The sequence below is a fragment of the Myotis nattereri genome (assembly GCF_964212035.1).
Source record: "Myotis nattereri genome assembly, chromosome: 10".
Taxonomy (NCBI): domain Eukaryota; kingdom Metazoa; phylum Chordata; class Mammalia; order Chiroptera; family Vespertilionidae; genus Myotis; species Myotis nattereri.
The window spans coordinates 40,772,498-40,800,239 of NC_138085.1; the positions used below are offsets into that span (position 1 = coordinate 40,772,498).

General features: G+C 37.7%; 1 protein-coding gene across 1 annotated transcript in view; it reads left to right on the top strand.

Annotated features, from left to right (window-relative positions):
* The window catches only part of EXOC6B (exocyst complex component 6B), a 530,863-nt gene that overhangs the window by 365,313 nt on the left and 137,808 nt on the right, over positions 1-27,742 (top strand). The window contains exon 19 of the mRNA XM_081101107.1: positions 17,694-17,835. Coding sequence (XP_080957233.1) covers positions 17,694-17,835 — 142 coding nt within the window. The remainder of the gene's footprint in view (positions 1-17,693; positions 17,836-27,742) is intronic.

Consider the following 27,742-nt stretch of genomic DNA (forward strand, 5'->3'; position numbering starts at 1 on the left):
TCCAGAGTATTAATTCTCTCTTCTGTTCTATCTAATATATCATTAAAAACATCATTTGGGTTCTTAATTTTAGATATTGCTTTTTGTTTTTAGAAATTTTATTGATTTTTTATTTTAGATATCAGGTTTCTAGTAAAAGTCTCTATTTTTAAATCTATTTTTCTAAACACCTGAAATTATTTTGTGTGATAATTGCAATATCTGAATCACCCAAAGGTTTTTTTTGTGTGTGTGTTTTTTGGTGTGGCTTTGTTTTCTACTATCTTGTTTTTCCTCATCCTCCCCATGATACATTTCCATCTTTTGTTACTTCTAATAATTTTTTCATTAAATGCAAACATTATCTGTAACATTTTTATAAGTTCTGAATCATGCTATCTCCCTGCAAAGTAGGCTAGCTCTTTAATTTTTTTTTTTAGAGAGAGAAAGGGGAGTGGGGGTGGGGGAGGAGAAACACTGATTTGTTGTTCTACTTTATTTATGCATTTATTGGTTGATTTTTGTATGTTCCCTATTGGGGTATTGAACCTGCATCCTTGGTGTATTAGGACAACACTCTAACCAACTGAGCTACCCAGCCAGGACCAAAGTAGGCTGTATTTAAGACTTTGTAAGAACTGATTTATTTCTGGTTTACACTTAATCAAGGGTATAGTCCTACTTGTATCTCAACTTAAACTGTGGACAGATTGTTTACCAGGACCCTTCCTCATTGGGGAATTTTGATATCTAACTTTCTGCCCACTTCCATGAGACTGCTTAGATTCTGCTTAGTTTTCTCACCTCTCAGCAGGTGCTTGCTGATTGCTGTTTCTGTTTCATGCCCTCTATACAGCTTGGGATTCAGTCAAGGCAAACAATATAATGAATGTTAGTTTCATTTCTCTGCAATATACTTTACCCCCAAATCATTTTATGTCCTAATTTGACTATTGTGTTGGGTGGAATGGGGGCAGGACCTGGGTATGAGTGCTGAACTTCATTATTTTTTGACTTTACATTATTGCAAAGCTCTTTTTTTCTTCTCAGCCTCCATGCCCTATGTTGGGAATAGGAAATTCTTCAGTGGGAAGAAACACTGGAGATATTCCATGTCTCCTCAATGTTTAACTTCTCTCTTTTGTTTCTTTAAATCTCTGTGTCCTTGGTTGCTCTTTAATGCCTTCAAACAGCTGTTTTTGTTTTGTTTCTGTTATTTTATCAAGTTTTATAGTGGGTCTTGGTGGGAGGATTTGTCTTATATAAGCTACAGTGCCTTTGGCAGAGGTGGAAGGCTCTTTAAGTCTCTTTTGTTTGTGGGTACTCTACCTTTTTAAAAAATGCTTGCCAGCACTTGTTTAAAAACTCAGTTATTTGTTTTATAGGGTTTCCTTTGGTACATCCCTGTGATGTTATTTAATACTAGAGGCCCGGTGCATGACATTCATGCACTGGTGGGTGTGGGAGTCCCTCAGCCCAACCTGCACCCTCTCCAATCTGGGAGCCCTCAGGGGAGCCCTCTCCAATCTGATAGTTTCTGTCTGTCTTTGCAATCATATGAGTGAATTGTCTCCAACTCAGTTTGGTTTGTTGCTCACAGAATAATAGAGGCTTTTTCCCCCCCTTTGCTTCATTGGTAGAGATTTCCTGGAAGTTTTAGGATATCTTCCCTTTAATTTTTCCTAGACACTCTGATTTTACTTATGTCTCTCACCTTTGCTTTCCCTCCATCCCTCACGGCAACAGTAACTTGCTCCAGGCTCACTTTGCTCTAGTGTCTAGGAGATCCATCTGCCACCAGAACTACGATTCCCAACATTCCTGGTGCTCCCCGCACTCTGGGCTTCTGCTTCCGGTCCTGGGGCTGCCACCAAAACTGCTATTCCCAGAATTCCTGGTGCTCCCCACGATCTTGGTTTTCCCTTCCTGCTCTGTCTCTGTCCCATGGCCTCCCACTCTGCCAAGTCCTCCAAGCCGCCAGCTCTACCTCTCTGCTCTCAGTCTGGCGGTTTGGGGAGCCATTTCCCCAAGCCGCTTCATTCTCCACTGGCTCTCCCACTCTGCTCTCCGCCCGGGTGCCTGTGTATGCAAATTAACCCACCATCTTTGTCAGGTTAATTTGCATACTCACTTCTGATTGGCTGGCGAGCATAGCAGAGGGATGGTCAATTTACATATTTCTCTTTTATTATATAGGACTAGAGGCCCTGTGCCCAAAAATTTGTGCACTCGGGAGGGTCCCTCAGCCCGGCCTGTGCCCTCTCTCAGTATGGGACCCCTCGGGGAATGACCACCTGCTGGCTTAGGCCCGCTCCACAGGGGGTTGGGTCTAAGCTGGAAGTCAGACATCCCTCTGGCAGCCCGGGAGCCCTCGGGGATGTCCACTTGCCAGCGGGGAGCAGGCCTAAGCTGCAGTTGGACATTCTTAGTGCTGCTGAGGAGGCGGGAGAGGCTCCCACCACCACCGCTGTGCTGGCAGCCGTCAGCCTGGCTTGTGGCTGACCAGAGCTCCCCCTGTTGGAGCACACTGACCACCAGGGGGTAGCTCTTGCATTGAGCATCTGCCCCTGGTGGTCAGTGTGTGTCATAGTGACCAGTGATTCCCAGTCGCTCTGCTGTTAAGGTCAATTTGCATATTACCCTTTTATTATACAGGATAGAGGCCTGGTGCACAGGTGGGGACTGGCTGGTTTGGCCCTGAAGGGTGTCCTGAATAAGGGTGGGGGTCCCCCTGGGGTGCCTGGCCAGCCTGGGTAAGGGGCTGATGGCTGTTTGCAGGCTGGCCACAGCCCCCAGCCACTCAAGGTCCCAGTGGAGGCTGGCTGGAAGCAGGTATCTGCGATTTATTTAGCTTCTATAATTGAAAGCTTGTTGGCTTTTGGAGGCCACAGCCCGCCAGAGCAGGCGGGAAGCTTGGCTTCCTCCATCGCTGGGGCAACCAAGCCTCCTGCTTGCTCCAGCTCCGTGGCTGCCAGCCACCATCTTGGTTGGCTTAATTTGCATATAGTCACTCTGATTGGCTGGTTTGCATGGCTTGGGTGTAGCAAAGATACAGTCAATTAGCATCTTTGTCTTTTATTATGTAGATGTTCCTCTGTACTCTGTGTTTCCTTTAAACAGGTGGTTTGTTAGTAGATGTAATTTTGACAAAAATGCTTTATAGATATTTGCGTGTATTTCTAATTGCAATGAATTGGGAGGCTATAGTGTCTGGTTTTCCTATTTTTATGATGTTAAAATAAAATCATGGGTTCAATTTTATTTTAATTTGCATGTATATCAAATGATAAATGTATATTTTTTAACTTTTTAAGGAACTCACAAATGGTTTTTGAAAATAGCCATACCATTTTATATAGTAAAACCAATGCATTAGAGTTTCAGTTGTTCAAAATTCTTGTCAACATTTGGTATTGTCATCTTCTTTGTTAGTTTTAGTCACTCTAATGAGTATGTACAGGAGTCGGCTTGTGTTTTTTGTTTATTATTTCTTTGATACCTAATGATGCTGAGCACTTTTCATGTGCTCTTTGGCTATTCATGTGTCTTCTTTTATCAAGTGCCTGTTCAAATCTTTTCCCCATATTTTCACTGGAGTTATTTTATTTATTAAGTTTTATATTATTTCATATATTCTGGATACCAGATTTATTTCAGCTATATAAGGTGAGTCCTTGCCTTTTTACTGTGTCCTATCTAAGAAATTATCTACTCCAAGTTCTAAAAAATTTTCTTCTTTTTTTTCTAGATTTATAAAACTTTAACTCTTTTGTTTTCTTTAGCTGTATGATACATTTAGATATGTTTTTTTTGTATAACCGAGTGACAAAACAGTTGAGATTTATGTTTAGCTATATGGATATTCACTTGTTCAAGCACTAATGTTGAGAAATCCTTTTAGGATTTCACTGGATATTACCCCATTTACAGATAAGAAGACATATTTCCTGCCAATAATGTACAAAGTTAAATATATGAACTTAAAGATATATATATATATATATATATATATATATATATATATATCTTTAAGTTCATATTATTGCATTATTATTTAGACCTGAATTATCCTAATTTTTGCTGCTCAATCTGTCAAAGTCTCAATGTATTCTGTTAGGATCTCTTACTGTTTTTTGTTGTCTGTGTTTTTTAGGTATTTTCCCTTTTCTGCAATTTTTTATGTATTTTGATACAATGTTATATGTTGCATTACGACTTATAGTAGTCAGATCTTTATTTTAGTCTTTAGGAAATTACTCTTGTTTAATAACTTTTTCCTTGAATTTGAACTTATCTGTCAATTAATATGTTATTACCTCTTCCTTTACAGTTTTCCTTTTATGGTTTTATTGATTATTTTATTTGTCAGCTTCCTCAGTTTTTAGTGTTGCCTTTGTCTTTTAATAGGGTAATTTACAATTATTGTGCTGTTGACTTGGTTATGTTGTTTTGTCTCATTATATCTCTTTTTCATTTCCTTTGTTTTAATGCATCTCATATTTTTAGCTTTGCATATCCTTAGAATTTTGAACATAAGTCCTTTCATTTTTTCAAAATGTTTTTCAACTTATAATTCTCTAAACTTTGAAATTAAGCGTAAACATTCATTAGTAACATTTAATATGTGGTTTATCACACATTTTTATTCTACCTCTTCCTCTCCTATATTTTAAAATATTTCAGTATTTTAGATCAAGAGTATTATTATTATTAAAGCATTATTTTCCATGTTATATATCTTTTTCAACAGTAAATACTGATATTTCCATTTAGTTTAAGACAATTATTAACCTGATCTCACTTTTAATTAGTTTCCATGACAGATCATAGCTTTCACTATGCATATCTTCAAGTAAATATATTTGTTTCAGATTTTATGAGGTCTTTCTTATGTATTAAATGTTTTCTTTTTACCATTTTGCTTGATTTTTAAAAAAATTTTATGTCACATTTTTTTCCCTTCAATACTCTGTACATGTTCCATTGTCATCTAGTTTTTAGTGTTGCAGTAGAGAAATCTGATTTTGTTATTTGGTTATTGACCTAGTTTTTCTGCCTGAATACTTGTACCTTTTTGTAATTTTTTCTCTGATAGATTGATTATTCTTGGTGCTTCATTTATTTTCTTGGCTCCACTTTGCAAACATCAGTTAACCTGATGTTAACTTTATCTTCTGTATTAAACCGGTTATTTTCTCTATCATAATTTTCAGCTTCAGGCTGGTTTTCTAAGTACTGGGAGAATGTCTCATGTTTGTTTTCCACACAACTTGGGGTAGTTTTCCATAGCTATGTCCTACACTTACTCCCTCTCATGTGGATTAATTTAGTTCATTTGTTTGTTTTTCTTATAACCCTTTTTATCTTATCCATGTCTCTTTATATTTACTGTTGAGTTTTTGATTTATCATGCTATCATTTCACTTCACACTCTTTTCTCCTTATTATATCTCTCTTTTGTTGAGAACAGTTTATTTTATACTCTAGATGGTGACAACAAAGAGTTTATTTAAAATTTCCTTTTGAGCTATTAAAAAATTTTCTGAGGCTTGAAAATACTTTGAGTCTTTTGGGTACTGTATTAGTCAGGATTCTCTAGAGCAGTGGTTCTCAACCTTCTGGACTTTAAATACAGTTCCTCATGTTGTGACCCAACCATATAAAATTATTTTCGTTGCTACTTCATAACTATAATGTTGCTACTGTTATGAATCATAATGTAAATATCTGATATTTAGGATGGTCTTAGGCAACCCCTGTGAATGGGTCGTTCGACCACCAAAGGGGTCGCAACCCACAGGTTGAGAACCGCTGCTCTAGAGAAACAGAACCAACAATGTATATATCTGTGTCTGTGATATATATACATATATATATATATAATATTAGAGGCCCGGTGTACAAAATTCGTGCACAGGGTGTGGGGGGGTGGAGTCCCTCAGCCTAGTCTGCACCCTCTCGCAATCTGGGACCACTGGCTCCTAACTGCTCACCTGCCTGCCTGCCTGATTGCCCCTAACCACTCGGCCTGCCAGCCTGATCACCCCTAACTGCCCTCCCCTGCTGGCCCAATCACCCCTAACCGCCTCTGCCTCGGCCCCCACCACTGCAGCTTTGTCCGGAAGGAGGACTGGACCATTGGAAGATCTCTGGTCTATCCGATCTAATTAGCATATTACCCTTTTTATTAGTGTGTGTGTGTGTGTGTGTGTGTGTATGGAATATATATATATATATATATATATATATATATATATATATATGGAATTTCCTCATGGAATTATGGAAGCTGAGAAGTCCCAAGATCTGTAGTCAGCTAACTGGAGCCCAAGGAAATTGGTGTAAGTTCTGCTCTGAAAGGTCAAGGCCCAGTAAGAGCCATATTTCTCTTCAAGTCTAAAGGCTGGAAATGACTGGTATCTGCCTTCAGGCAGTTAGTCATGAAGAGTTTCTTCTTAAGGAGGGCCAGTCTTTTTGTTCTAGTTAGGCTTTCGACTTACTGCATGGGGCCCATCTACGTTAGGGAAAGGAATCTGCTTTACTCAGTTTAGTGATTTAAGTGTTAATCTCATCCAAAAATACTCTCACAGACACACCCAGTATAAAGTCTGAGCATCCACTGACTTGGTCAAGTTGGCACATAAAATTAGTTATCACAGGTGCTGTAGTCTTTGTTTCACAGTATTTTTATTGGGTCATGTGCTAGCATTTTACTTCCCTCCTTACTTGACCTAAGATATGGAGGACCTATGTAGGCTGTGTACTTGTAAAAAAAAACCAATATGGGTAAACAGTCTTTCATCTTTTTCTCTGCCCCATTTTGTGGCAGTCTTATTGTTTATCTAAGCTATTTAGGTTTTTTTTTTAATTTTATTTATTTTTTTATTTTTTACAGAGAGGAAGGGAGAGAGATAGAAAGTCAGAAACATGGATGAGAGAGAAACATAGATCAGCCGCCTCCTGCACATTCCCCACTGGGGATGTGCCCGCAACCGAGGTACATGCCCTTGACCGGAATCGAACCTGGGACCCTTCAGTCCGCAGGCCGACGCTCTATCCACTGAGCCAAACCGGTTTCGGCTATTTAGGTTTTTTAATGATGTACACATCTCTCATCTGATTCTGCTGGCTTTAATTCGATTATCTGTTATCAATAACAGCTAATCAGCTTCAGTAACTTGAATACCTAAGAGTGTATTTTTTTCACATAATAACTGCAGAAACGATACTAGCTCAGAGGCTCAGGAACATCAGGGCTGAGATCTTCATCATTCTCTTGCCCTTTTCCTCAAGATTACACGATAGCTGCTAGAATTCTAGCCATCACATGACTTTGACAGCTGCAAGAAGGAAGGGCGAGGCAAAAGGGCTTCTGCAGGAATTTCTACTTTCAAATCATTTGCCTTCCTTATATGACAAAACGTAAATATTCTAACTTTTTATCTGGTCAAAGATACTTTATTAAGGTAGAAGGGATCATGGATAATGAATTAGGTAAGTAACATATTCTGTAAATAGGTTTTTCAGTGGAGGTGGCATCTTTTTCTATCACCAGTTTCTGGTGTTCTGAAAATGTTCTGAACTTGTGTAGTCAGTGTAAATGGTCAATTTCTAGCATGCCCTATTATAGAGATCATTCCATTCTTTTTCTGACTTTGCTCAAGGGACTATACCTCTAACATTTTATTATATTCCACCAGTTTCTTTCCAACCATAACTTTATCTCATATTTTTAAGATTTGTAGGTTCTGTTTAGATAAGGAAGAAGTTAGATGGCAGAAAGTAGGTGAGGGAATCACTAGGAAAAGGGAGAATCTTGTTCTAACTTAGAAGTTAGGAGTAGCAAAGTATAGAGAGGAAGAGCTGCCTTTCTCTCTACTACACAGGACCCAGGGTCTCTGAGAACAGGGCGTACATGGTAGAGGAATTTCTTGTTTAATGTCCCATACTCTGAATTCTAGGATGGTTTTTCTTAATTCAGCTGCTGACTCCTACTTAGGATAATTTTATCTCCGGTTTCATCAGTACTGGTTTTAGCATTATTGCGGCTTTTCATCTTGTTGGGGGTCTTTACTATTGGGAATGTTTGTGAAAGGCTATATTGAGGGGCTGTTAGCCAGACAACCTTTATTCAGTGGGTATTTTTTTTTAATCGCCATTTGGTTCCATTACCTTTTAATGAGTTCTTTGATAACAAGTTCCTTAATGAACAAGGCAGTCTTTCAGTTTCCTCTTCTCTAGTTATTAACGTACTTTGGTGCTTTCACACACATTCACTCTGATGAAAAGTTTCCTCTTTCGCGGCTCCTGTAGGACATTCAGGAGGGAAAAGATGGGGATGGGGGGAATATGGCACGTTTCCTTGAAATCGAAATGGTTTACGGTTATTTGTCCTCACAAACTGAGACTGACTGAAATATTCATATTTTGTGCTCAATTTCCTGCAACATGATTCACTCAGTAGATTTCTAGGTGTATGAAAGTTGAGTTCAGCTCACATTAAAATTTGCATGTTGAATGTTTCTATAAGCACTTTTTAAGAAATGGGAACGCAAATAAATTTTCATTAAACATTTCCTTGAACTATAGGCAGTACCACTCAAAAAGACAGGAATATTTTGTAATAAAGTACCTATCATTCATTGAGCCCCTACTATTGCCAGATACTGTATAGGGTTCTTTATTATATCATCTCTTTAACTCTACAATTTCTTTCTACAGTGTTGCTGACATTATCGTCATTTCATTGATGAGAAAGCTGAGACTAACCAATATTAGACAACTTTCATAAAGGTCACATAAGTGATAGGGCCTGATTTGAACCTAAGTTAATATGAACCAAATCCTTGCTCTTTCTCTATGTATCTCTTCCACTCTGTCTCATCTTGTTTTCACTACTACCTTCCATAAAATTGACATTAGGGTTCATTAATCTCACTGTTCTTCCATAGTGAGATTAATTAGAGGGCTAATCAGACACTTGTAAAGAAGATCTTAAATTATTTCGCTCAGAGAAACCTAAGGTTTTAAATATTCTGAAATGGAGCTTTTGTTTTGGCAGCAAATAATGAACCGAAGCACCTACAGGATATGTCAGCTCAAAACAGCAAAAAAGGAACTCAGGTTAATGAGGTGTTTAGGGGGGGAGAAATGGTCTTATTTAGGGTATTGACCAGTGAGGAGCAGAGTAACATGTTGTATGTGGAAGTTAAAAGCGACTGGCTGGCAGACAGGCAGGCGTCTGTACCATTGTGTTTTGTAAACTCTCTCCTATGGCTGTGGTGTGTTTTCTCCAAGCCCACTTAATTTTTTATGAGGTTTGTAAAGGTCTTGAATAAACAATTGAGATTATAGAGGTTTTCCTGGAAGCTTTGGTTAATATTTTAATATGTTCTGCTTTGTCACATTATTAAATAACTTATTGGAAAGTTTGAAAGAGAGGGTTTATTTTTATTTTCCTATTTTTCCCTTTTTTAATAGTAGTTAAATATCAAAATTGGGTATAGATTTTAGCTGATTCCCTCCCTTTTTATTTTAACTTTATACCTCTGCAGGTCACCCTTGTATTGGGATCCAACATCTGGGAGGCCTCCAATTAAAATGCACTTCAACTGGAATTACAGTTTAGTGGGTATATCTTGAAACTAAGCCAGTGACTGTAATTTATGTAGTAAGAGAGGGCTGGAGAAAGGGAGAGGGAATTGGATAAGGTAAGAAAAAGCAGGAACTAGTAGAACTTTGAAAATTAACTCATCTTGACCTTTTGCTTATTAATATTTGAATCTGATTATTTGGCATCTTGGTTGTAGTCTGGTGAAATGTCCAGCATGGCAAAAACGGAATACCTTCAAAGACATTTCTGTGTTAATGAGATGACTTGATGAAGTTAACCTTTAACCTCAATAGGAGCTGAGGAAAGAGAAAGGAAGAGTTTTTATTTCTTATTTGAGGTCTTATTCTGTGGTGGTTTGTGTTATAGTGATTGTTATTATTTGTAGAGTACTTTATATTACCTCAAATTATAAGCCACTTAAAATTATTTCCATGATGTTGGTGTCAATTTGTAATGAAGTTCTACTATTTTTTTGTGAAGCCTTCTCTGACTATTTTGGCCTCATAACCTTTTCTTCTAAAATCATATAGTGCTTAGAGTTTATTCTGCTCAATTTAGCACTTAATTGCATGCTCTCCTTGATTTGTTTTAGAATAGGAAGTACACTTTCTACTTTTTTGCATGACAGAATTTTTGGTATAAAGGAAGAAAATCATAAGACTAGAATAGGGATAAATGGTTAGCAAATATTATGCACCCATAAAGTACTTACATTTTAAGCAAATATATGCAACATTTTTTAACTGTTTTCCATATTCTGGACCATAGGAATATTCTAATAAGACATTTACTGAATACTTAATGTAAACCAGGTAACTATGGAATTATAAGGTAGGAAATGCTACATAGGAATTATTTCTACTTAGCCATTATAACAATCTATTTTATAGATGATGAAACCAAGACAAAGGTTAAAGTGGTCTGGGATATTATATTTACTATGTATGTTGGTTTTCATTAAACCACATCCCTGTAATTTCTCTATATACCTTTATATATTTTTCTTTTTCTTTTTTTCCTGACAGTTTTGGTCTATGAAACTAGAACATACAAGTTATGGTATCTGCTGTGGTGGTATTGTTTTGTAATATGCTAATTAGTTGGCTATATCCTTTATCCTTTATTATGAATTTTAGTTAGAAAGACACATATATGTATGCATTTTTTAAAATAATGCACAATGTTGGCTAATCTGATAATGGAAATTAAGACAAGTGCGTATAAAATTATTGACCAGGGAGAATTTCCTTAAATGGTTATTATAGTTTTTTCTAGTTTGATACAAATTTGTCAATTAAAGGGATTTTTGAGGAGGGGCTCTAGTTGTGAAGCCATAGTATCAGGTTTATCCTCTAGTGTAAACAATTCTGAAAACTGGACAAAATATAAAATCAAAGTATTAACTAAAAAAGGAAGAGATTATTACTTGGGATGTCTATAAGAATAGGCATTAGAGGAATAGGATACCAAAAAGAAAGAAAGACAGAACCCCCCAAAATGTCTGTATAAAATTCCCTTTCATCCTTAACTAATTTCTCTGCTATATATGAATAGGGCACACACTCTGGGTCTTTAGAAGGCAACAGCCACTGGAATATGGGCAAGTATTCTAGAAATTGCACAGCCAAAGACATTAAGAATTGAACCTATGGTGAGACTTTTTCATTTAAATATCAGTAAAGCCATTTACAGGGATTGTAGACAAAGTCTTAAGAGTAAGGCAAAGCTAAATATAACAACTGTAACTTTAAAAACAAGCCTGACAAAATAAAGGGGATCCACTAATAATTTAATTGCCTGGATGAACAAACTTAAAACTCTATTCAGGAAGATAAGATCATCAAAAGCCTCTATAACATCTTATTTGCAATGTATGGCATATAAAACAGAGTTTCTTAACATGCTAATATGCAAGAAAAACTGACCTATAATTAAAAGTTAAAATAGTCATAGTAGATCATTAGATAATTTAGACATTTATGGGAGCAAGCGAAGATTTAAAAATAACTATGATTAATATGTTAAAGAAAACTGGAAAGAACGGACAAAATACAAAAAATAATTATTTGAATAGATATTAAGAATAAAATATATATTCTAGAATAGCAAGATGTACAATTTGTAATAAAGAGCTCATTAGGTGAAATTTTAAGCAAAAGTTAGGTTAGTGAACTCAATGACAGGTCTGTAGAAAATATCTAAACTTAAACACACATTGAGGGGAAAAAAGAATAAAATGGCTTTCATTTAAAAAAATGGAATAAAGCATAAAAGAGATAGAACACAGATGAAACATAAGTATAACATATAAGTACTTGAAGTCCCAGAAGAAGAAGAGAGAATGAGAATGGTACAGAAGCAGTTCTATAAAAAAATAATGCCTGGGAATTTTCCATATCTGAGGAAATGCATCAATCCACATTTTCTGGAAGCTCAGCAAGTCTATGCAGGAGAAATACTAGTACAAAGAAACTTATACCTAGGCATATGAATATTAAATATAAAGAAACATTTTAAAAACAGCTGTAGAACAAAAACACATTCAAGGCAAAACAGTAAGAATGATGGATGATTCTCATGAAACAATGAAGGCCAGAGAACAATAGAATGAAACTTTTAAAATCCCAAAAGTAAGAGAAAACTGTCAATATACAATTCAGTACCCAGCAAAAAAATATCTTTCCAAAATAAAGGTGAGATGCTCTCTGCTGACCATGTTGCAATAATTGGTACCAGAACCTCTTGACAATAAACATTTGAAGTGACAAAATAAATGGAATAACTTTTTCAGATACTGGATAGCAGGCAGTGTAGGACAGTGATCTCTGAAAGAAGGGAAACACGTGAAACATTGCACCAGCAATTTGCCTACAGGTACTTTGCAAACTGTGGTACAGGGAGGGTACCCACAGTAACCCAAGCACAGCAGGAGAGTATTGTTGAATTAAGAAGACAAAGAATGGCCCTAGCTGGTTTGGCTCAGTGGATAGAGCATCAGCCTGTGGACTGAAGGGTCCTGGGTTCGATTCCAACCAAGGGCACATGCCTGGGTTGCGGGCTTAATCCCCAGTAGGGGGCATGCAAGAAGCAGCCGATCAATGATTCTCTCTCATCATTGATGTTTCTATCTCTGTCTCCCTCTCCCTTCCTCTCTGAAATCAATAAAAAAATATTTTTTAAATAGGAAGAAGACAAAGATTGAAGTTTAGGGAATAAGTCGCTGATATTTGTAAGGAAGTAGTTTTGAGGTAATTTGAGGAATAGCACCAGATATCTGCATTGGGATCCCTTGAGGCTTTGGCTGTATACTAAGTTGTTCATGTGTAGGAAAAATTCATGATGTCAGGCAAAAAATAAATGCTAGGGTACAGAAGCTGAGCACATTTGCCAGGAGTCACACAAGGCAGGGAGATGTTAAAAATTTAACCTGTAAGAAGGGAAAGACCCCACTGAATTCCTGAAGCATTTAGTAGAACTACCGGAAGAATAGCTAGTAGTTGGTCTAAAGCTACATTTGTAGTAGGTCTAAAGTAACTATAGAGAATAGGTTATTCTAATCCCTACATGAAAGAGTAGACCTACAAACCTTAAAACTGCAAAAGAAACCGAGCTGTTTGCCATAACAGAAATCAACTCTCTTTAAAGAAATTCAACAAAATAGAGACATTTAGCAACCTAGCATTCACAGTATCTAGTGTTAAAAATTTACTAGATGTGACAAGAAACAGGACAATGTGATCCATAACAAGGAATATCATCAGTTCATAAACAAGTTACCCAAGTGACATAAGTGACAGAATTAGCAGGTAAATGCTTTTAAAATGCTCATATACCCACACATGCACAATAGGTTCAAGATTTAAAGGTACATACAAATTTAAGGAAGGAAGTAGAAGTTATAAAAAATTAATCAGTCCTGGCTGATGCTGCTCAGTGGTTGGAGCATCGGCCCACCCACCAAAGGGTCGTGGGTTCAATTCCGGTTAAGGACACGTACTTGGGTTGCAGGTTTGATCCAAGGCTCCAGCTGGGGCATGGGCAGAAGGCACCCAATCAATGTGTCTCTTGCACGTCGATGTTTCTTTCTCTCTCTCTCTCTCTCTCTCTCTCTCTCTCTCTCTCTCTCTCTCTCTCTCAAATATCCTCGGGTGAAGATTTAAAGAAATAAATAAAATGGAACTTCTAAAAACAAAAGTATCAGAAATGAAAAACATGCTGAATTGGATTAGTAGCAAAAATTAGCCACTTTAGAAAATAAGACTGGAAAATTTAAAAGACTATTCAGTTAAAACTATACAACCTAAATGCAGAAAGAGAAACCAAGGGGAGAAATTTTTACAGAGCGTCAATTATACGTGGGGAGTAGCAAGCAGTGTCCTGCACTTGGTGCTCCTGGTTCTCAGGCTTTCAGACTCAGGCTGAAAGCCACACCATCAGCTCTCTGGCTCTCGTGCCTTCGAACTACACACACCTCTAGAGCAGTGATTCTCAACCTTCCTAATGCCGCGACCCTTTAATACAGTTCCTCATGTTGTGGTGACCCCCAATTTCATTGTTACAAATTGAACATAATTAAAGCATAGTGATTAATCACAAAAACAATATGTAATTGTATATGTGTTTTCCAATGGTCTTAGGCGACCTCTGTGAAAGGGTCGTTCGACCCCCAAAGGGGTCGCGACCCACAGGTTGAGAACCGCTGCTCTAGAGGAAGATAAAATTTGACACAGCGAAATGTGAGCAGAAGAGTGTTACTTAGGAAGCAAAAGCAAAAGAGAAAGTTGGTGTGAAAGGACAGCTCTCCTTCACAGAATAGTACCTGGCCCTCCTTCCATGTTTCTTGAAACCTTTTAGGTTATCTGGAGAAGGAGACATTGGGCCTTGGCCATTTGTAGTCAGATAAAATCCTTGTTCCTCTGGGACTCAGGATCTGATCCCAGTGGGCTGACAGAGAGCTGTGGTGGGGGTCCATTTTAAACCCCTACTGTGAACTGAACCATCTTTTGATGCTTCCTTAGATGAGTAAGGAAGAGAAAAGCCTCTCGCTCAGTACCCTGGCCTTTCACTTGTGTGATTTTTTATCTTCTTGTCCTCCCCATTTCCTTACCCCAAGTCTCAGAGCAACAGACAGTACTACAAAGCCCTTGACTGGGAGGCAGGATCAAATGATTGTTAAGAGTTTTTTTGGAAAGTCTGACAGGGCTGGATTCACATCTTAGCTCCACCACTAAGAATATACAGTAAAATAATCCTATTTCTCTGTCCTTATCTGCAAATTGAGTATTAAATACCTCATGGGGTTCTTGTGAGAATTATATGAGAAAATATTTTCAAAACATTTGGCACATTCTCAATGCTCAGCCAACAGAAGCAGCCTCCCTGATGGTGGAGGAGATGAGTGATATTGATGATGCTCTCTGAGTCTTCACCTCCACTCCCTTGCATGTAGTACTATGATGTACATAGTAATGGAAAGTAATGCATATTGAGCTTTCTATAATTCTTTGAAGGAGTTTGTAAGATTTCTACACATTTGTTTTAGTTGTATTCAGTTGTATCTTTGTATAAGAAATAATGGATGATATCTCCCTTTTTGTAAAAGAAAATTGGGTACTCCCTGGTCCATTGAAATATATGGAAAAAACACCTAAAAGGACCCCATAGTGAGAATCTGGAATTTTTGTGAATTTTTACTAGACCTACATTACTCTATGACCTACCTAGTTTATAGTAGGAACAAACTAAATCTCCAAAATCAAAAGAATGGACAATATATTGTCATATACTGTAGAATAATTAAAGGAATAAACTACAAGCACATGCATTACACTGAAAAAACTTTACATTACAATATTGAACCAAAAAATCATGTTGCAAAAGGACATGCCATATATGATTATGGAAAGTTTTAAAATACATAAAATAATACAGTATATTATTTTTGTTATATGTATACTTATAATAGTATTTTTAAAATACAAATGGTATGCCTAACAACAATAATGGTCTCCTGTGGGGAGAGGGAGGAAAATGATTAAGGAGGTCACACAGGGGCTGAACTATATTTGTAATGTTTAATGGATACATGAGTGTTCATTTTGTAATTTTATACATCTTCCCACATGACTGAATTACTCCATAATTTCAGAAAAGGATTCACTAAGTTGAGAATTCCGACTTTTAAAGATACATATCATCCTGGTTTTCAGAATAGATATTGATAGTAAGTAACAGATAAATAACAGGAAAAAAAATGGATATATGTCTGGAAAAAAATGGATATATTTTCTATGAGGTATGACCTAGACCTGAGACTAAGATGTCATTCACTAAATATAAAGTGTTTGAATACTTTAAAGAAGATAGTAAGATATTTTCAATATCATATTTAAAAATTAGCTTATAATTTATGTTAATAAACTTCAGTGTTCATTTTTTAAGAAAACAAAATTTATCCTTTTAATTATTTCTTTCAATAAACCTTCTTATTAATTGATTTTAGAGAGAGAGAAGAAGGGGGGACAAGACAGAGAGAGAGAGGGAGAGAGAGAAATATTGATTTGTTGTTCCACTTATTTATGCATTTGTTGGTTGTTTTTTGTATGTGCTCTGACTAGAAATTGAATCCACAACCTTGGTGTATCAGGATGATGTTCTAACCAACTGAGCTATCTGGCCAGGGCCTACATTTTCTTTTAATTTAAATTCTTTATTGTTTAAAGTATTACATAAGTTTCCTTTTTCCCCCATTCACCTCTCCCTGGCTACCCCCACCCCCGAGCATGTGCCCTCACCTCCCCCCACCCACCATCTTTATCCATTGGGTTTTGCTCATATACATGCATACAAGTCCTTTGGTGGATCTCTTACCCCCTCGCCCACCACCTTCCCTCATAGGTTGGACAGTCTATTTGATGCTTCTATGGCTCTGGTTCTATTTTGGTTTCTCAGTTTATATTGTTCATTATATTCCACAAATCAGTGAGATCATGTGATATTTATCTTTCTTTGACTGGCTTATTTCGCTTAACATAATGTTCTCCAGTTCCATACATGCTGTTGCAACTGGTAAGAATTCCTTCTTTTTTACAGCAGCATAGTATTCCATTGTGTAGATGTACCACAGTTTTCAAATCCACTCATCTGCTGATGGGCAGTTGGGCTGTTTCCAAATCTTAGCTATTATAAATTGTGCTGCTATGAACATAGGAGAGCATATATCCTTTAACTGATTGGTGTTTCTGTTTTCTTGGGATATATTCCTAGAAGTGGGATTACTGGGTCAAATGGGAGTTCCATTTTTAACTTTTTGATACTGTTTTCCACAGTGGCTGCACCAGTCTTCATTCCCACCAGCAGCGCATGAGGGTTCCTTTTTCTTTGCATTCTCTCCAGCACTTGTCGTTTGTTGATTTGTTGATGATAGCCATTCTGACAGGTGTGAGATGAGACCTCATTGTTGTTTTGATTTGCATCTCTTGGATGATTAGTGACTTTGAGCAGGTTTTCATGTCTCTCAGCCTTCTGTATGTCCTCTTTTGAAAAGTGCCTATTTAGGTCCTTTGCCCATTTTTTGATTGGATTGTTTATCTTCCTTTTGTTAAGTTGTATGAATTCCCTATAAATTTTGGCATAAACCCTTATCAGAGATAACAGTGGCAAATATGTTCTCCCATGCAGTGGGCTTTCTTGTTTTGTTGATGGTTTCTTTCGCCATGCTTTTGATTTTGTTTTTTAAGAACTGTGATTGATACAGAAGGGACTGTTTAAAATTTTTTTCTGTGTTGAAAAATTTCTTCTTGGTTTAATTAAGATTTTGAATATTGTTTATCTGTTGTTGATTTAGAAAAAAAGTGCTTCCTGAATAAATAGCTGGGCTTTCTGAATTTTAACATAGTGTCATAGCTACATGACTGGTCATGATGATGCTACTATTTAAGATGATTGCCATCAGGTACTATTAAGTCCAGTATTATTTGAATGTTAAGGGTATTGTGATGAAGAAAACAAAGACATTCCTAATGGAAAAATAAATGGTTTTAATATTGTTATAATTTTACTTTAATCCATTAAAATTATGATTTACATTTTTGTATTTCAGGGAAAGGTGGCTCAAACAGCATGTATGTCAGCTTGCAAGCATTTAGCTACATCCTTGATGCAACTTTTGCTGGAAGCTGAAGTAAGGCAGCTCACCTTGGGAGCATTACAGCAGTTCAACCTGGATGTCAGAGAATGTGAACGTAAGACAGTGAACATTCTTTTGCTTGCTTGTTTTGCCTGCATACTCACTTCTATAAAAAGAAATTTAAGTCTATTGTGTCTTTGTTCCTGATGATGTCAAAGAATACCTAGATGACAGAAATAAGTTATAGGATGTCTAGAAATAGAGTCTATCAGCAAGCTAACTCGAGCACCCAAAAGTGCCTAGGCCAGGGGTGGGCAAACTTTTTTACTCGAGGGCCACAATGGGTTCTTAAACTGGACCAGAGGGCCGGAACAAAAGCGTGGATGGAGTGTTTGTGTGAACTAATATAAATTCAAAGTAAACATCATTACATAAAAGGGTACAGTCTTTTTTTTTCAATAGTTTTATTCATTTCAAATGGACCGGATCTGGCCCGCGGGCCGTAGTTTGCCCACGGCTGGCCTAAGCCCATAGGTAGAGCACAAAAGATCCCTGGCTACACGGGAGGTTGCAGTCTAAAGGGGGCTATATGGACACCAAAGAAAACCTGATTAGTTCAGGCTTCAAGAGAAGGCAGTTCCCAGGCATTTCCTTTTTTATGTTTTATTTTAAAGCTATTTTTACATCCTATTTGCAAACCCTTAGTTTACAGGACAAATGCTGTGTGTATTTATCAGTCAGAAATGCTTTGTAGTACAGGTAGAAACCAAACCTTTGACAGAGTGGTTTAAACAAATAGGTTTACTTTTTTCTCAGAGGCAGTAAATTACTGAATTGACTTAGTTGCTCAGTGCTGTCACCAAGGACCCAGGCTCTTCTGTACCTTCTCCTCTCTCATACTTAGAGTGTGGTCTTTTCCTGCTCTGTGTTATATTTAGAAGAGACAGGAAAAAGAGGCCTGTCTCACTTATTCCTTTTCCCAAGAAAATAAAAAGAGATACCTAACAGACCTACCTCTGTGTCCCATTGGTCAGAATACAGTTGTATGGCCACCTCCATCACTAAGGGAGACTGGGAGTTTGAGTATCTGTCAAGGTGAGAGGGGAGTGTCATCATTGGCACAGTTGATTCATCATGAGTCATTCACTTTGTATTAAACACAAAATAAAGCATTGGTTAGGAAGGAAGAAGGAGAGAATGAAGAGTGTTGTGGTGTTCATTGCTCTGTCAGTGAAAAATGAAAATGAATCGAAATGATCTGATTCAAAATGATTTTTTCTGATTCTAAGAAAATTAAAATAGTGGAAAATTATCTGAGTATGCTAATACTTCTGCCACATCCTTTTAATTTTACTACTTATTGTTTTTCCTTGGTTAACTTTGATGACTAAAAATTAAGGTTTTATTTATTGACTATGTTATTTTAAATAAGACTTCCAGTTCCAGCCATCACCAAGTAACAGGTATCAAAGTCACCCTTCTTAGATAAACAACTGTAAAACTGGATAAAATGTGTGAAGCAACTCTTCATGCATTGGGCAGCAGACAGCACAAGGCTGTGATCGTTTAGAGAGGGGAGGTGCACAAGGTAAACTTGTCATTCACTCTCATTTTCTGCCCGGGCACTATCCAAACAGCAACACATGAAAGTAGGTCCCAAGTAGAAAGCAGTGTTTTACACAGATAAATGGAAATTGGTGGACAGGGCTGGTGATGCAGCTGGGATTTGTGGGGCAAGCGACTAGAAAATAGGGAATTGTTTAGAGAAGGAGCTCCAGAAATCTGCATTAGAGAGCCTGTGAGTCTTTGGCCAAAATCTAACTTGCTATGTGCAGGGTAAAACTTTCTGAGGTTTGGCAGAGAATAGCTACTGAGGATCTGCTAGCTCAATAGTAATGCCAGAGGTTAGAGAGTGCTAGGAGACGCTAGAATTCTGACTCACCAGAGTGGAGAGACTAGCTGAATATCTTGTATATTCAGTGAGACCCCAGAAGGTTAGACCTTAAGAGTATACTACTCAGGCTCTAGAATGAGAGCTAATCTTGATCCACCATAACAAAGCCTAATAATAAGACTCAACAAGATAGGGATAATCTGTCAATAAAATAACTGCCTGCCAAAACAAAACTCAACAGTCTTTGAACAGAAACAAACACACAAAAATTCAGACTGTCAACCTCATAGTAGCCACAATTTCACAGCAATAAAAGGCTATAATTTGACATGCAAAGAAGCAAGAAAATGTGATTCATAACAGAATAAAAAACAGGCAATAAAAATAGATCCATTGAGAACACAAATGTTGAAAATAGCAGACAGGCCCTTTAGGAATCTGAATAGAAATATATTCAATAACTTAAAGAAAAAGATGGACATAATGCATGATTGTTGCTGAAATATTTTTAGGTTTGGTGAAAAGTATTAATCTACTGACTCAACAAATCTTTAGCAGGAGAAACACAAAGTCACACCCAGAGTACATTACAGTCAGATTTCTAATAAACAAACAAACAAAAAAAGAAAAGAAAGAAAAAAAATGATAAAAAAGAAAATCTTAAAAGTATCCAAAAAAGAAAAGATACATTAATAATGGAGACCAATAATAAGAATTACTGCTCACTTCTTATCAAAAACAGTGCAAACTACAAGGCACTAGAAGATCTTTAAAGTACTGAAAGAAAATAAAAGCCTATCAATCTAAAACTCTTTATCTTGAAAAAATATTCTCCAGAAAATTCGTCACCAAAGGTCTGCACCACAGATCTACAGTGCAATTACATTGTTCAAAGATGTCAACAACAGTATCTCCCTTCCCACATCTTTTTCTAGAATCTTGGCACTTCCTTATTAAGAAATTGCATTTGCCTGTTTGGTGCTGCTCAGTGGTTGAGCATCAACCTATGAACCAGCACATCACGATTCTATTCCTGGTCAGGGCACATGCCTAGGTTGTGGGCTCGAATTCCGGTCAGGGGAAGATGCAGGAGGCGGCTGATCAATGATTCTCTCACATCATTGATGTTTCTATCGCTCTCTCCCTCTCCCTTCCACTCTGTGAAATCAATAAAAACATATTTTTTAAAAAAATGACATCTAATTCCCCTTCTTTTGAATCTGGGAAAGCTTGTGATTTTATTTTATCCAACAGCATGTGGCAGAAGTGGCCTTGTGACTTCTGTTGCTAGGTCATAAAAGACAATGCGGCCTCCATCTTCTTAATTAGCTGCTGGATGAGAAGTGTAACTACCCTAAAGCCTCCATGCTGTGAGAAAACTCAAACCAGCTCATGTGAAGAGACCACACGTAGAAGGCCTGATGCCTAACATTTTACATTTTATGTTGTTGGTGCTATATTTTGTTATACTTCTTTAACTAGTATTAGATTTTGTTCTGACTTGCATTTACATTACTTGAAATTGGTTGGATCCTTTTGAGACTTACTTTTAGGTTTATAGTGGGTCCAGAGCATCCTTTTGTCTATGTCTTATTTAAACCCAAACCGAAAGTAATGTCCTTTCCAGAATTCTAACCCATCCCTAGGAACCTAGAGGTTTTTCAACTCCGGCTGGTGCGAACACCAAGTGTGCCCAGCTCTATAAGACCTCCATGACTTATTCTGCGTATCCATTTATGGTGGGTCTTTCCCCAGCCTTGGGTAGTCTCTCCCCATACATGCACACATTAGTACTCTGCCCAACACTCAGCGGCACTTCTCCAGTTTTTATGAGTGCTCTCTTTTGCGACCTCTTTCACTCTGGTAGTTGGCCCTGCAAATACTAGTTGCCTTGGCATTCTGAACCACAATCTCTGACTTTTCAACTCAGAATACTTTGCTTCCTTTAGGTTCCCTCCCTTTGCAGGCTTTGCATAATGGCTTGGAAACTCCCTCTAGTTATGCTCACCTCAAATGCTTTCCTTTTTCAAGAATCACAGTCCTGCATTGACTGTTGCCTAATATCTAAAACCATTCTTTCAGATACGTTATCCAGGTTTACAGGTTGTTGTGTGTGTGTGTTTTTTTTGCAGTGGGAGATGAGTCCTCTATTACTCCATTATGACTGGTAACAGAATAAATGAACATCTTTTCAAGTTCTTTTTAATTTTTATTTTTCATAGAAATAATACCTGCTCTTCATAGAAAATTTTGAGGGAAAAAGAAAATAAAAGCCACCATAATCTCATTATTCAGAAATAAGTACAATTCCAGGGATTGTATCCAGACATGATAATCTAGCAGCCACAGAATTCTTTCAAGAATTCACCCATCAGATTCCATGCATCTGGTTAGCCAAGATGGTTTTACATGCCTCTGTCTTAACCAATTGTTTGCTAGAAGAATAAAAACTTGATTAGCTGGACTAATAAATATTGATTCTTTTAAAATACATAGATTTTTATTGATTTCAGAGAGGAAGGGAGAGGGAGAGAGTGATAGAAACATCAGTGATGGAGGGAATTACTGATCAGCTGCCTCCTGCACACCCCCTACTGGGGATTGAGCCAAAACTTGGGCATATGCCCTGACCAGGAATCAAACTGCGATTTCCTGGTTCATAGGTTGATGCTCAACCACTGAGCAACACTGGCCGGGCAAGATTGATTCTGGATGTTGAGTTTTAAGTCACTGTTGTCTGAGTTTTGATGAAAGAGTAGAACCTCATTCTGCTGTGAAGAAAAGGAAGAAAAGGACTTTGGAGTAGGCAAACAACAAATACTGTTGGTTAAACGGCAATGTCTGATGAATGATTGGGAATGATTACAATTACTACATTTTTAAAAATTTATTTTTATTGATTTCAGAGAGGAAGGAGAGGAAGAGAGGGATAGAAACATCAATGATGAGAGAGAATCGTTGATCAACTGCCTCCTGCACACCCCACACTGGGGATTGAGCTCGCAATCTGGGCATGTGCCTTGACCGGGAATCGAACCGTGACCTCCTGGTTCATTGGTCAACCACTGAGCCATGCTGGCTGGTTCATGACTGCATTTTTGATAGAGCTAAAAGATAAAGAGAGATTGAGGATGATAAAGCTAAATTTATGGGCCTTGAGGAGGAGGAATGATGGTCTGGGAGAAGCACTAATGAGTAAGGAAAATGCCCATTTTATGACCTGATTCTGAATTGCATTTTGTATAGAAGAATGAGCAGCTTCTACTTGAGAAAATGATAGGCGAATTGGTATCATTAGCAGAGAGCCAGCTTTCATATAAGACTAAGAGATGGAGAGATCATTTAATGAAAAGGTGGAAACATAATAAATAGAGTTTGTTAACCTTGTGGGGTTCCAGAGAGCCCGTATCTTTTCTAAAAAGCAATTCAATATTTGTAATAGCCTTTCAGACTTAGGACCAGCTTAAAATTAACATTTGTAAGACATGGAATGTCACCACTGAAACTTATTCTCAAGTATTGTGGAACCACTAAGTTTCATTGATTTAGAATTTAATGTTTCATTTCTGATTGGCAGTAATTTGCCTGTCAAGAAACTTTCCATGGACATTTATTTTACTTTAAAAGAAAGAATTCTATTTTATGTCTTTTGCTATACCACCCCCCTCATTTTTTTCCTTTAGATGCTCAGTGGTCTATAAAAAATCTTAAAGAAATGATACATAAGATTCAAGTAACTATACAGAGGCGTATAAAAGCAGCCCCAAATGACAAGATAATTAACACTTACATCTTCCTACCCAGTGGTGTGTGCATGCAGTATTTTCCCTATTGTCTGTGAGTCCTTGGAAGAACTGTATAGGTCCTGAAAGAAATCAAACTCTGGACAAGGTAGAATGGAAAGTACCTTGAGTGTTTGACTCTGAAGGCTGCGCTGCCAGTTTCTTAGATCTCATATACACAGAAGAAGTGTGTGCATTGCCACGAGCCCGAGGTATTCAGCTGGTATAGTGTGGTATTAAGAACATAGATTCTAGAGTCAGCTTGACAAGACAGATTCAGGTCACACTTACTTTTAGTGTGACCTTGTGTATTCTATTTAAACTCTCACAGTTAGCCCCATTTATGATAAGAATAAGAGTAGTATCTAATATTGCAGGGCTGAGCTCAGAATTAAATGAAATAATGCACGAAAGGGTTGATTTCATGGGTTGACAAAACACTGAATAAGCAGTAAGTAGAAGCTTCTATTGTTATCACTACTATCGGCAGTAGCAGCAGCAACAGCAGTTAATAACAGAAATTTAGACATAAGGAAATATCTTTCCCTTAAAAATAGATAGTGACCTCTGATAATTTCTGCCTTGCAAGGATTTCTATCTCACATCTCCATTTTTTTGTGTCTTATATTTGGTTTTGAATATTGGAGCACCGGATTCTGACAGTGAAACTGGATTTTAAATACTAGCAGGTCTTGATAGCCTAATACTTACCTCCTTGATCAGCCTGGACTACTATATCATTCATGCAGTGGATTTTTCAGTCATAACTGGATTTGTCATTTCCTAAGCTTTCTCATTGTGTATTCTAAATAAAGAGGTCTAGGTTCATATTCTAGCTCAACTTCTTGTTAACAGCATTCATTCAGGAATCTATTTATTCAACAAATATATGTAGAGGCCCTGCACTGTACAGAGTACCATGCTAGAGGCTAGAAATAAAATAGGAAACCCTGGATTTGAAATAGGAGAATGATTTGATTAGATTTGTGTTTTTAGAAGGAATTCTGCAATTTTATTAGAAGCCTCAGAAAAGGCTGCTGCAGTAATCCATGTTAGAAATTATTTGGAGCTTTAGCATATTTCTGCATGGTAAGCTAAGCCATGGGAGTGAATGGCTCAACTCACTTAACCTCCCTGAGTCCATCAATAAACTAGAAATAAGATAATATACTAGTATATAATTATAAAAGTCAAATAATATATATAAATCATTTGTAAACAGCAATGGAAATTTTTGTTTTATTTTGCTTTGTTAATCCTCACCTGAGGATATTTTTTCCATTGATTTTTTTTTAGAGAGAGTGGGAGGGAGGGAAGGAGAGAGAGAGAAAGAGAGAAATATCAATGTGAGAGAGATACACATCGATTGGTTCCTCCTGCATGAGTCCCAATCGGGGCTGCAACCCAGGTATGTACCCTTGACCAAGAATCTAACCTGAGACCCTTTGATCTGCGGGCTGACACTCAAAGCACTGAGCCAAACTGGCCAGGGCTGGAAATCTATATATATAAAAGGCTAATATGCAGAGTGTCCCCTCGAGAGTTCAACCAGGATAGCGGGAGTTCAATTGCTCGTGAGGATGTGCGCTGACCACCAGGGGGCAGCGCGGAACATGGTGGGTGACCAGTGGTGGCGGCAGGGCGATGAGCCAATGAGGGAAGGAGGAGGCGGGGAGGCAGAGAACCTGATCGGCCCTGATCACCAGTCAGGCCTAGGGACCCTACCTGTACACACATTTTGTGCACTGGGCCTCTAGTTTTATTATAATTTTCATTTCTTTATCCATCTTTTCTTCTTATTTTTTCCTACTTCCACTCTTACATGGTTTGTAATGTTAAATGTTTTCAGTTATCTGCTCAGATCCCATAATTATTCAAAAGCCTGTTATATTAAAAATATAACATAATTAAGCCAAAACCAGAGCACATTTGCTTGCAATGAAATGAAGCAGCAATTGCATCTATTTAAATTTAGTGGAACCCATCATTTCCCAGGACCCATTAGTCTTTGCAGAGAATAAACTAGGTCCTTCAACAGGAAGGCAATGGGATGCATCTTGGCAAATTCGCTCAGTTCTTTGGTGGCCAAGTTAATCTGGCCTACATTTACTACTTTGGAAAGGAATAAGAGCTCCAAAGCCTTGCGTTTTACCATTCTTACCATAATAGCCCTCACTTTATAGGTCAGGAAAGCAATGTGGAGAATCTGCCTCAACTCAGGACTTAGTGAAACATCTTCAGAGTAAATTCATGACCTCACTGAGCCTACTGTGATAAAGGTAGTGGCAGAACTCTAATCTCCACAAGTCCCTCCTCTCCCTGAAAGGTCAGATAACTGTCATCATCCTTGAAGAATGCATTTTAGTTTAAATTCAGGACCCAGTAGTTTGAAAAGTTTGAGTATTTCCATCTGTTTGTATATATTCACTAAGATAAATGGCTGCAAGTCCCTTTTGGTATAGCAGGCTCCCCTTGACTCAGGTGTGAAGTATGTTAGCCAGTGTTAATCAGGCAAACCTTAATCAGCTTGCTTATGCTTTTGCCACTGGGACTTCTGTATAAAACAATCTCTCTGAACTTTAAGTGCCAAGGCCCAAACAACCGCCAATTGGGATAACTGTACTCACTTATTTTGATTTTCTGCATTACTGGAGCTCAGCTATCCTGGACTCTCCAATTCCATGTAGTTAATAACCCACCTTGGTCACTCCCCATGAGAGTCTCTCGTAGGGCTTCAGGCATTCCTTTACCAATCTCTTCCTGATGTGAGGGAAAGAAGAGAGTTCTCAGGACCCTGGTGAGAAACATACGGGAAGCATATGTGACAGACCCACACTATCATCTTCTCCTGCAGCCTTTGAAGTTTATATTATGCAAAAGGAGTTCTGTTCTGGCCCTTAAATAACAACTAAGCCAGCGCTACACCCAAATCTGCATCAGCCAACCGAGCAAACTGTTAAAGTAACTACTAGCTAGTACATACATTAAATCAAGCTTCTCCAGCGAGATGCCCTGTAGTAATTAATTTGTCAATCAAGATTATGTTTAGTCTTCCTTGAATAAGTAGTACAGTATGCATACCCACACAGTCTTCTCTGTTTTTGCTGAGATTCCCTAGAAAACTCTTACATTTTCTCCTAGATATAATTCTTTTCTTCCTGCTTCTTGTTTTGCATGTCACCCTCGAGCCCATGTTGTTTGGATCCTCATCACAGGACAGGAGTCAATAAGAGAGAGGACATAGCAGAGCAGAGCACTACCCTTCCCTGGCAAGTGGGACACAATGGAAAACATTTTGGGGGAGGCTGAGGGATCAAGGTTAGACAGTTTCCTTAGTCCCCTTGCATTTATCAAGGAAATCAGGTAACATAATGAAGGCAGCTGGTATACAGGTTCATAACATGAAAGATCAGTTTATGCCCTATATTTTCACTTCACTCAGCTATCTAGCTGTAGATAAAGGGGAATTACTGCAAGAGAGCCTCCCCATGTTCTGTGTTTTCTTAGATTCTTGAGCTGCACATTCTAGCAAGGACCACAGTTTGTCCCATTTTCATTGTAAGTTGTCTGGTGTTGTTAAAAGCTTTCACATGATTCATATTTTTTCATTTTTTAAAAAATTGAACAATGGCAGCACACCTTAATTCTCCATAGTTTCACCCTGAGCGGGAACGTGTTCCCAGGTGGCTTAAGATAATGCCTAAGCCTGCCTGGCAGGTGTTGCTTAGTGGGTGAGTGTCAGTCGACCTATGAACCAGGAGGTCGTAGTTTGATTCCTGGTCAGGGCACATGCCCAGGTTGCGGGCTCCATCCTCAGTGTGGGACGTGAAGGAGGCAGCCGACCAATGATTCTCTCTCATCATTTATGTGTCTATCTCTCCCTCTCCCTTCCTCTCTCTAAAAAAACCAATAGAAACATATATTTTTAATAAAAAATAATACCTTAATTATGAGGTTGGCTACTACATTCCACAGACTGTTGACTTCCCATCCTAGGAAGTGTCAATGCCCTTTTCCCTGCCATTACCTGCTAACTAATTCCAAACATTTTCCTTTTACACAAAAGTCTTTTATTTGCCACCTTGATCCATAATAATCTATTTTAATTAGAGTATGTTTATTTGCAAGGAATAAAAATCTGTTAAAACCAGTTCAAGAATAAAAGAGGGCTTATTTTAAATATCTGGGTTTCATAGATTCCAAGTAAAAGATAAATAGTAGATCAGTTAGGTCAGGGATCATGTTTGTCCTCATTCCTGTCTCCTAAGCACCTACCACAGTGCCTGAATATTAATAAATATTTATTGAGTGAATAAAATAACTTAATTGGCAACTGCCTCAGTTCT